General features: G+C 37.9%; 1 protein-coding gene and 1 long non-coding RNA gene across 3 annotated transcripts; one reads left to right on the top strand and one right to left on the bottom strand.

Moving 5' to 3' along the window:
* The first annotated feature begins 1,345 nt into the window (after positions 1–1,345).
* LOC128615456 (uncharacterized) lies at positions 1,346–4,106 on the top strand. The gene is made up of 4 exons (XR_008387205.1): positions 1,346–1,402; positions 2,631–2,674; positions 2,977–3,037; positions 3,271–4,106. It is a non-coding gene; the product is annotated as an uncharacterized LOC128615456 (long non-coding RNA).
* On the bottom strand, positions 4,106–11,152 carry LOC128615452 (class I histocompatibility antigen, F10 alpha chain-like). Of its 2 annotated transcripts, none has more exons than XM_053637568.1 (6): positions 10,614–11,152; positions 9,709–9,963; positions 8,871–9,158; positions 7,062–7,334; positions 5,273–5,377; positions 4,106–5,092 (listed from the first exon to the last, which is right to left on the bottom strand). In XM_053637568.1, the coding sequence occupies exons 1-6, from the start codon at positions 10,678–10,680 to the stop codon at positions 5,055–5,057; spliced, it is 1,026 nt and encodes a 341-aa protein (XP_053493543.1). In that variant the 5' UTR covers positions 10,681–11,152; the 3' UTR covers positions 4,106–5,054. The 2 variants fall into 2 exon arrangements, with proteins under 2 accessions (XP_053493543.1, XP_053493544.1); XM_053637569.1 differs by having other exon boundaries at positions 4,106–5,077.
* Between the last annotated feature and the right edge of the window lie 353 nt (positions 11,153–11,505).

Here is an 11,505-nt window from a genome sequence, read left to right as displayed (position 1 = left end):
TTAGGATGGTGCTGAACAGGTACCGATTCAGCACGGAAACTGATTAGGTAAAATAAAACACAGAACCTGCAATTAGACCTGGCAGTGACCGAATGCAGCCATACCACCCGTGCCCCAGCTTTTAACAGCCTTGCACTTTTGCACTACTGGTTGTTTCCTAATGGTGGATGGGGACCTCTTTGGAGTACATAAATCAACTGTGAGCAGAATTGTTGGAAGATTATCGGGGCAATTGCAGCCTTGAAAAATCCATTTATAAGATTTTCCCTAACAGGAGAAACATCTGCTGGATTTTATAGAAGAGCTGGTTTTCCAGGAGTTATAGGAGCAAGTGACTGTACTCGCATTCCCATTCAAACCCAGGTGGAGACAATGGAGACTGGAATAAAGTTGGTTTGAAGTGGGACGTTAGATTTTCGCAGATATGCGGAAATTAAGGGACCGTCTTTAAAGTTACATATGACATTGTTAAACACGATTCTAACTTCAATAGCATTTGAAGGGAAGACATACAGTCACACAACCAACTGTACAGTGTTCATCTAGGTGTCAGGTATGACGCACACCTTTTAGATTTCTGATATTTATTAAATTAAGCTATTAAATCACATTTAAATTTGACATGTATTTCATTACTGAATAGGCCCATACACAAAATATATAATAATTTAAAGCTGAATAGGATTTGAAGGGAGTGACGTACAATCATGAAGCCAACTGTAAAGTGTTCATCTAGATGTCAGGTATAAGGCACACCTTTTACATTTTTGATATTTGTTAAAATAAACTTAAATCACATTTAAATTTGACATATATTTCATTACTGAATAAGCCCATATACATACACATACATACACACACACACACACACATATATACATATATATATATATATATATACACATACACACAGATATATATTATATATATATATATATATATATATATATATATATATATATATATACACACACACACAGATATATATATCTATATTATATATATATATATATATATATATATATATTTATATATATATATATATCTATATCTATATCTATATATATATATACACACACACATACACACACATTATATATTTTATATATTTATATATATATATATATATATATATATATATATATATATATATATATATATATATTATATATCTAAAAAAAATCTAAGAGGTGTGCGTTATACCTGACAGCTAGATGAACACTGTACAGTTGGTTATATGGCTTTAAGTCATTCCCTTCAAATGCTATTGAAGTTAGAAACGTGTTTAACAATGTCGTATGTAACTTTAGAGACGGTCCCTTAATTTCCTCATATCCGCGAATATCGAACATCAAGCCAACTTTATTCCAGTCCAATGGAAAGCTGTTTCGCAACACCACTGGTGAGAAATGTGTCCCTCCTCTCCTTTCACATTATTAACATCTCAATTGTCTTTAATCCCCACAGAAGCACTGAAATCAGCGGAGAGCTGGACCCAGGCATCTTCTTTCTATTTAATTGTCATGTTATCTGTCCTTTTGTCTTCGATTTTTGTTCCATATTGCTCCACCAATTGATTTAATAAATGTCTCATGGCTTGTAAAATTTGAGCTTCTAACACACTGCGCCATTTTCTCAGAGTCTCTGTTATGTGATTGAGCGGTTAATAACGGCAGTTGTTTCTGTTTCATTCACATTATAAAGTTCACGAGCCCTTTGTAGTCACTCAAGAAAGAAAGAGTTACAATTGTTGCTGTTTAGTTACACTGGAGAATTCAGATATTGCCATGTTTATGAAACGCGCATGCGCTGTCACAATGTTGTCAAAGGTGGAGAACATGAATCGTAGATGGAGGTTTTAATCACAGGTTAGAGTTCTAATCCCCGATTTGTTCATCTGTGTTTAAAGTGAAGTGGTGCAACACAACTCGATTTAAAATAAAGTCCAGATCAAGAAATCCTAGACTAGCTCTAAACTGTGTTTAAATTAAATCCTTATTGGTGCAACCCACCCTTAGGTGCCACATCTTTCCAAAATAGAAAGCTATAATAAAAAAAAAGTCTCCACAAAAGCAGCACTTACCACAACGCGACTGCTGGAGATGTAAGAACAAGACTAAAGTATGAATAATCGTTGCTTTGTTTATATTTAGGCAATGTCTCATAGTTTAAGTAGCCTAGAGAAGGTTCATCTTCAGGAGAGTTTCTCTCAAAAGAAACCAAAAGGCAATGACCTGCGCACTTCCGCGTTCTGATGACGTATTTAGGGTATATAAAATCACGTGAGCTAAATTGAATATTAATGAGGAGAACGTCATGAAAAACACGAAGCATAAAGGCTTTCTGTATTATTTGTGTTTTTAAAACCACAACTTCAAGGTATTTCTCAGTGCAGAGGAAATTGTGCACACACATGCAGTTTTCTCTTGTAGTGGTTGTTGCTGTTACGTTTGAGAGCCCGTGTGTCAGAACATCTATTTAAATAAATGTAAGAACGAGGTTTTACATACTGCATGGCAATCATAACTGCATTAATGTGAGTCGGACCCTTGTCCAGTTTCAGTCACGTGGAGAAGAGTCAGACACATGTCTTACACTCACTACAACTTCTTACTCTACATCTCTGTTAGATGATCGTCAACATTTATCTAGGGGACACATGTCTGTGAGTGAGGTAAGGCTTTATTTAGTTTTTATTTAGTTTTAAAACTATTTTTAATAAAATTTGTTGTGTGCCACAAAGATGGCCGTCGTAGTTAAAACAAGTTAAAAAAGTGTGTGTGTGATTATATATATATATATATATATATATATATATATATATATATATATATATATATATATATATATAATGTACCGTGTATGTACAGTGTTGCTAAAGTATAAAGGGAAAAGCCATCTCATATTCATATCTCATACCTCTGCCTGTTCTTGATTATTGACCTTCTGCCTTATCCTTTGGACTTGTTTTATTAGACTGCCATACCTGCATTTGCTTCTGTCTGCGCCTCCATATCGTGACAGGTATGGAAAGCAGGTAAAAATAGAAAAGATCACTTAACATCCAGCAACAGTATTCTAAATGTGTGTATTAAGTTTAAAAACAGTTACTGTACTAACTCCTCTCTAACAAGGTTTAAGCTTGATGGTGGTATTATTATTATTATTATTATTATTATTATTATATCCTGACCTACAGTACACACCCATCAACCATAACGCTAAAACCACATACAGGTGAAGTGAATAACATTGATTATTTCATTACAGGGGTACCTGTGAAGAGATGGGATTTATTAGGCAGCAAATGAACAGTCAGTTCTCAAAGTTTGTGTGTTGGAAGCAAGAAAAATGGGCAAGTTTAAGGATTTGAGCGACTTTGACAAGGGCTAAATTGTGACGGTCAGAGCATCTCCAAATAACGGCAGGTCTTGTAGAGTGTTCCCGGTATGCAGTGGTTAATACCTTCCAAAAGTGGTCCAAGGAAGGATTTTTTTTCACAAGGGGGACCTACGCAATTTTAGACAGATGGTTTTAATGTTTTTGCTAGTCGGTGTACAGTATATACCAGCATGAAGTTATGTTTTCACTGGAGACCATAAAGCAATTCTGTATGTCGCTCTGAATGAGGGCTAAAATTGCTCAAATTGTAAGTGTTAATGGATTACATCAAATGTATAGATTGAAGTGAATATCCTTAATATAACATGCATAAAAATGACAGTATTTATGCATGTTGTTCTACACAAGTAGATATAGAACAAAATTATAAAACAAAATTAACATTTAGTTTTGCTTTATCTTTGTACAACCACTAGGTGGCGATAATGGCAGTGTGAGTGTAGGGAAAGGTTTGTTTATTTATTTGATTCATTTGAAAAGTAAAAGTATCGACACTTGTCCATTAGGTGGGTAACACAATAACTTTAGTTGTCAAACCGCCTCAATTCAAAATGAAGAAGAGCAGGAGGGGCAACAGTAGAAGAGAAAATCTCGTATGTACTCCCGTGTATTAAATAAGTTAACTTATTTACAGAAGTTATTGTTTTTGTAAGTAATCGGCCTGTTCATAAACCGTTTTTTTTTTTTAAAGCAGCTCATACTGCTACTTGGATTAAAAAAAAAAAACAAACAAAAAACAAACAAACTCTGTTCCTCATTCTGTTTTTTTTCTTCCATTTACTAGTGAGAACACATGCAAGGTGGCGTGCAAAAGTACTACTGCTGCTGCACGTCATGTTTCTCTTCCTGTTTACAGAGAGAACTTGTAAAATGGGGAACATTGCAATAATTTTACAGTAATTTACATTTTTTAATAAAGTTTTCAATTTATTAATTAATACTGTAACAAAACACCAAAAAACGCTTTAGCACTAAGCTATTTAAGCTTTCAACAACAACAAAAAAACAATAATTGCATTTTAATAAAAGGATTTAACTGTCATTTTTTAAAATCAATTATTTTATAATTTTACAACCTTCGTAAAAAACATAGTAAAATAAAAGTACATCTAAGTGAGCACAGCATGTTTAAGAAGAAAAGAAAGTTTACTTTAGCTTTACTGAGTAAAAAACAGGCTACTCGTAACTAATCAGCCTTTATTTAAGGGAATGAACACTACAGTAGGAGCCTGGACCCCTACAACATCTTAACAAAAACTAGTCTTCCACAGTAGCACTGTGTGCTTGGACTTCTAATAATTCAGCGTAAAATCATGCCTAAGAAAATAAAAAAATAACACAAACATGAAGTTAAATAAAACCTACCTGATAAACAGGTGTTTAAATTTCACACACAAAACAAAAACAATAAAAACAGACAGTAGTCAGTGTTTAACAAATGAAACACAAGGAGTTCATGGGTGAAAGAACGCAAACGAACACGCTAGACACAGAAACAAACTAAAACCCATGACAGAACTTAAACACAATACGTAAATATTGACTTGACTTGAGTGAAGACGAGACGTGTGCAAATATCCGAGAAGAAACAGCTAGACCTGAGGACATGGGGCTGTAGGAGTTTGAGGTTGAGGATAGACAGCTCGATCTTCTCAGGAGAGGAGAATGAATTGACCTGCAACAACAAAAGCTAAGACCTGAATAAGGTTTTAACATGTACAATAATTCATTGTGGAAGATTGCAAGTAACTTTATAACTCGTATATTCAGTTTCAGTGTCTTCTGAAAAAGGAAACAAAAGAGAAGCAATGATTTTTAAACTTCCACACTGATCATATGTATCGGCTGATCATTAGGGTACATTGCTCACCTTTATTATAACAGAAGCCTCGTATTACAAGCCCGACTACAGCGGCGATGAAAACGCAGCCTAGTGTAATCCAAACATAAAGTCTGAAGGGTTTCTCTTCCTTACCTACAAGTAAGAAAATGTAAATGTGGTCAGTCTAAGACACAGAAAGAAAATGTCTACTGTACAACAGTTCTTCCAGGGGAAAAAAACACACACAAATATAGCATCTGTACAATTTACCTGAACATATTATTAAATGAATATAATATAATAAACAAACTGGACAACATCCAACATCATATCCCTGGGAAAAGAGAAATAATATGATATCGACGTATTGTTACGCCATGGCGAACTCGAGGCTGCAGTTCTCAGCATACAGTGCCGCCTACAAACATGGCGGACGAGGACTACACTTCCCAGCCATGCCCGCGCTTGAGTTCGCCGGAGTATTGAGTACGAACACCTGTGCTGCACCATAAGTTATAAAAGGCCTCGTTAACTTCAGCGTCTCGTGAAGTAAACGCTCAGCAGCCTCGTCTCTGTTGTGTACCGAGCATTAATTTCCGTATCCGCCAAACTGGTTCTGATATTTGCATTGTTTGTTGACTACGATTCTGCCTAAGCCTAGTACTGCCCGTTTGCCCGATCGCCTGACCTTGATTCCCTTCCGTACTTCGTCTTTCGTCTGACCCGCGCACTCTAGACTGTTCGTCCACGCTGGTCCCACCTGGCCCTAGATTTCATAACGGACTTGCAGGAGTCGAAAGGTAATACCGTGATACTGGTGATTGTTTATCAGTTTTCGAAATCCATCGCCTAATTCCACTACTGGCCATCCCATCTGCCTTTACCACAGCCGAACTACTTTTCCAACATGTGTTTAGATACTTCGGCATCCCAGAAGAGATTGTGAGTGACAGGGGTCCACAGTTCACGTCTCGCATCTGGGCCAGTTTCATGGAGAAGATGGGGGTCACCGTTAATCTCACTTCCGGGTACCACACCCAGGCCAACGCACAGGCAGAACGGGCCAACCAAGAGATCATACGGTTCCTCCGAACCTTCTGCGCCACCAATCCAGGGGACTGGAGCCACTTCCTACTGTGGGCGGAATATGCACAGAACTCGCTACGGCATTCCGCCACCAAGCTCACCCCATTTCAGTGTGTCTTGGGCTACCAGTCGCCATTGTTCCCCTGGAACGCCTCCCCCACTGACTCACCAGCGGTAGATGAGTGGTTCCGCCGGAGTGAACAGGTCTGGGAACGTGCCTACCAACAGCTAGTGCAGGCCTTCCGCACCGCCAAATGAAAGGCAGACCGGCGCCGGAGGGATCACCCCAATTATCAAGCCGGTGACAGGGTGTGGCTTTCCACAGAGATCTAAAGTCACCCCTCCCGGGCAAAAAACTCCAACCTAAATATATCGGCCCCTTCCGAGTCTTGAAGCAAATTAACAAAGACATGTACCGCCTGGACCTAGCAAAGCAAAGCCGCATCGCCCCGTCTTTCCATGTCTCTCTCCTCAAAGCAGTGATACCGGGCCCCTTGACCACGGCGGTGCCGGAAGACTCCCCACCGGAAACGCTAGAGATCGAGGGCCGCCCAGCCTACCGCGTCCGTGACATCCTGAACTCCAGACGTAGCCTCGAATATCTACTAGACTGGGAGGGGTATGGCCCAGAGGAGCAGTGCTGGATCCCATCCATTGGAATAAACATGTGATAATATTCCTAAAGAGCAAATGAATTGTGGAAATATTGTTATTTAAGACATAATTGATGTGTAAATGTGTAACTTCATACCCCAGGTGACTGTAATATTTCCCTCTAGGCTGCTGTGATGCACTACACAGCTGTAGTGCTGATCTCCTGTGTTCTCCTCAGGTCTGATCACACTGCTTCTGGTCTGAAACGTGCCGTCACCATTAGGCAGCACATCATTCATCTCGTCATCCACCAGCTGTAAATCTGCCCCAATCCACTTCACCTGCACTGCTCTGGGGTAAAACCCAGTCACATGACATGTGAGGAGCGTGGAACCAGCGCCCTGCCTCTCGAAAAGCCTGACCTTCGGTTCTGGAGGAATTAGGAAGTAGGAATTTTGAAATTGTTAATTGGTAGATAATTAGTAAATAAATGTTTATCAGGGGATTTAATAATATGGGTATGTATAGCTTCACAGAGGTTATAATACATGAATATGCATGTTGCATTTAGTTACATTGTATTGTATTGTATATCTATAATTTTAAGTTAATAAGGACTTACAGTATATATCCACAGTATACATATATAATGATTATGTTTTATATAAACATTTTATACAATGTAGACCTAATGATTTGTGTATAGACATAATGATGGACTGTCATATTATGTATATAAACATGCAGAGCATGCTGATGCACAACTTCTATAACTATTACAGTGGCGCTTGGAAGTTTGCGAACCCTTTAGTCTTTTCGATATATCTCCATAAATATGACCTAAAACATCATCCGAGTTTCACACAAGTCCTAAAAGTAGTTGCTCCTCAGGCTGGAAAAGGTTACAAAACCATCTCTAAAGAGTTTGGACTTCACCAATCTACAGTAAGAGAGGTTGTGTACAAATGGAGGAAATTCAAGACCATTGTTAATTCAAGACCAGGTTAACTTCTAAGCAACTAAAGGCCTCTCTCACATTGGCTAATTTTAATGTTCATGAGTCCACCATCAGGAGAACACTGAACAACAATTGTGTGCATGGAAGTGTTGCAAGGAGAAAACCACTGCTCTCCGAAAAGAACACTACTGCCTGTCTGCAGTTCAAAAATCATGTGGACAAGCTAGAAGGCTATTGGAAAAATGTTTTGTGGATGGATGAGGCCAAAATAGATTTTTTGGTTTAAATGAGAAGTGTTATGTTTGGAGAAAGGAAAACACTGCATTCTAGCACAAGAACCTTATCCCATCTGTGAAACATGGTGGTGGTAGTATCATGGTTTGGGCCAGTTTTGCTGCATCTGGGCTGGGATGGCTTGCCATCATTGATCTAACAATGAATTCTGAATTATACCAGTGAATTCCAAAGGAAAATGTCAGGATATCTGTCCATGAACTGAATCTCAAGAGAAAGTGGGTCATGCAGCAGGACACACAATGTGTGTGTGTCAATGGACTTGGAATGGCCAAGTCAAAGTCCTGACCTTAATCCAGTAGAAATGTTGTGGAAGAACCTGAAGCAAGCAGTTCACATGAGGAAACCCACCAAAATCCCAGAGTTGAAGCTGTTCTGTACTGAGGAACAGGCTAAAACTCCTCCAAGCCGATGTGCAGGACTGATCAACAGTTACCACAAACCATTAGTTGCAGTTATTGCTGCACAAGGGGGTCACACCAGATACTGAAAGCAAAGGTTCACAAACTTTTCCCACTCACAGATATGTAATATTGGATCATTTTCCTCAATAATAAATGATCAAGTATAATATTGGGTTCTCTTTGTCTACTTTTAGGACTTGTGTGAAAATCTGATGATGTTTTAGGTCATATTTATACAGATATATAGAAAATTCGAAAGGGTTCACCAACTTTCAAGCACCACTGTATGTCCCCCTGACACACATCTTACCCTTCTGCATTTTGACTCCAGGGGCATGCTTTAAGAACATCTTCAAGCGATCAAAACAGGTCTTTTGGTAGAAAGACACAGTGATTCCAAACAACTCTGAATTTTGCTCCCTCAGCCTTTTATATTTCAGGGCTTGAGGAACAGAAGCGATGAATGTCTTACTGTCAAAATCTAAACTTAAGAAGTCCTTCCCGTTGAAAGCATGGGCTAACGATGCCTTGATGGTGCCATTTGTATAGAGGTCACAGCGACTGTAGCCTTGGTATATGTTAATGTCCGCATGTGAACCTGTAATTCAATACAGAACAAAGCGAGTCATTTTTAGTGCCCCTGCAACACACAGTGCAATGGTAATGAGAACAAGCCCTTCAATTCTCCCAATCGACCTCCACTGCTCAAATTACATATGCTACAAATTCAGGCTGGGGGTGGAGCTTATTTCCAAGCTAAATATTGCAAATACCAGTTTTTTGGTGGAGGGTCATTCCGTCTCAAGTGGTACTATGGGCTTGACCATTTTTAATTTTCCAAATTATTGGCTTTTTTGTGTGTTTTTTTATTTAATTTTTTTTTTTTTTATAAATGACGGCCATCTTTGTGTCATGGCACACAACAAATTGTGGTTATGCAACTGTTTACAGAAACCTCAGTATCTCAGCTCAGCATGGTTTTAGGTCCCTGGAATAAAAACTGATCTCTAGAGCACATTGAGGTTCCACTGGTTACAGAGCTAGGGCTAGTAGAAATATGGGGAAAAGCCGACTTTATTATTCATGTATTTTGAGAAATGAATTTAAAGGCAGGTGTCCACTGCGTCAGTGTTTTTAAGATGAATTACCTGTTAGATTGAACTGTTGTATGGCTGATTCGATAGCTGTAGCTATCATCTGTTTGTTGTGTTGTGATATAACTCTGATGTCTTCCCAGTGCTGCTGGCCGGTGGTGGTGTTGAGCCATTTGGGACATGGCGCTATGACGTTTTTCCCACTGTCATGGTAAAAGATGGTAACATCATTCACAGTGATTCTTTCCATATAATTGGGCAGGCTTAGGCCTTGAGAACTGATGAAAAAGCCACTAATGGAATGGACATCTGTGAAATAGAGAATGGGTTTTAGGGACTATTTTTTATAACTGCAAGGTGACCTTCTGAGAATGTTTGTAAGGGGTCTGTATAGGGATTGTTCAGAGAATGTTCCCCTAATATTAGGGAAATGTTCTCCGAACCACTCCTTGTTAGTGCAAGGCTTCTGAAAGGTTTATATTATTTAAAGGTTACCAAGACATAAGAGAAATATTCTCCAAACCTTCTCAGATTAGTGCAAGGTTCCTGAGAGGCTCAAATAGTTTCAAGGTTACCAGAATGTTAACTTTCAGTTAACTTTCAGTTTAACTTAACAGTAACTTTCTTCGGACCTACAAGGTTTTTAAAAAGTTATATGAATGTTAGGGGAATGTTCTCTGAAACATAATGCAAACAAACAAACACATATTTCCATCAGGAAAACTTTCCTGAAAAGTGGACTAAATAGAAATCTGTTCTCAGGGGGGTTTCAGGAACCAAAAACGTTCCTAGAACCTTCCGGGAACCAATAATTGTAATAGTAACAATATAAATTTAGCCTTTAAGCTAAATGTTAAATGTTTCCACTAACAGTTTTAATACATAACAGTGTCATGTTCACACAAACCGAGGAGTTAAAGAGGAAGCAATTCACAAAACGTTCACAACCTAACACTCACCATCACCAAACAGCTGGACAGGATGTAAGAAAAAAAGTAAAATGAAAAGGGTTTTCCTTTCTTTCATATTTAAGCATATATTTGATTGTGTTTTTGTCGATAAAACTGGTTCCAACACTGGAAAAATGAAAGTGAAAGTGAGGCGTTTTTGTTTACTGGCTAACGCTTTGTAAAAGCATTCTCTCTGATTTTTAAAAAAAAAAAAAAAAGAGAGGGAGAGAAAAAAATATATATATACACAAAAATTGTCTACAAATATTACATTCTGTAGAGTGTTGAAACTTTAAATAACATGTCAAAATGTTAAAGTAAAACACGCTTATTTTTGCTGTAGTTAATTTGGACCAATCAGGTACAGCCATTTCATCTTGGAAAAGAAAAATGTACATCACTTCAGCAAACGTATATGTTACTTATATTTTAAAATAATGCTAATGCTAGCCTGGCTGGAGAGTTTGTACTCATGGGACGTGTAGCTTTAGTAGTATAGTGTGGGTCCCGTCCCCTCCCCTCCCCTCCCGTGTATGTACAGTGTTGCTAAAGTGTGCAGGGAGAAGCCATCTCTCATATTTAAATATAAGCAGACAGCAAAACATAAATTATCAGAAATACCTTTCAAATGGTAAAATAGGCCAAATTAAGTGAATTTGAACCTATTACAAACGAATCATTGAAATCGAAGAATACAGACTTTTAATGTTTAATTATAACACTTGTATGCACTTAGTAAAGCCTTACACATGGTTTTATAGTTTCATACTGTATTTTATTATGTGCAAAAATGAAACTGTAAGTGTATGGCAAGCAGATAAAAATAGAAAAGATCACTTAATATCCAGCAACAGTACTATAAATACAGCAATATAACAGTTGCTGTACTAACTACTCTCTA

Source organism: Ictalurus furcatus, chromosome 12 (genome assembly GCF_023375685.1).
Source record: "Ictalurus furcatus strain D&B chromosome 12, Billie_1.0, whole genome shotgun sequence".
NCBI lineage: Eukaryota > Metazoa > Chordata > Actinopteri > Siluriformes > Ictaluridae > Ictalurus > Ictalurus furcatus.
This window is presented reverse-complemented; position numbering and strand designations above follow the sequence as displayed.

What these genes read in the sequence shown, in the direction of transcription:
- LOC128615452 (XM_053637568.1), bottom strand. Translation starts at nt 10,680, where the DNA reads ATGAAAGAAAGGAAAACCCTTTTCATTTTACTTTTTTTCTTACATCCT. An exon ending in TGGAGTCAAAATGCAGAAGG is followed by an intron (nt 7,335 to 8,870) that starts GTAAGATGTGTG and finishes TAATTCCTCCAG; the next exon opens with AACCGAAGGTCAGGCTTTTC. An exon ending in AAATATTACAGTCACCTGGG is followed by an intron (nt 5,378 to 7,061) that starts GTATGAAGTTAC and finishes TCTTACTTGTAG; the next exon opens with GTAAGGAAGAGAAACCCTTC.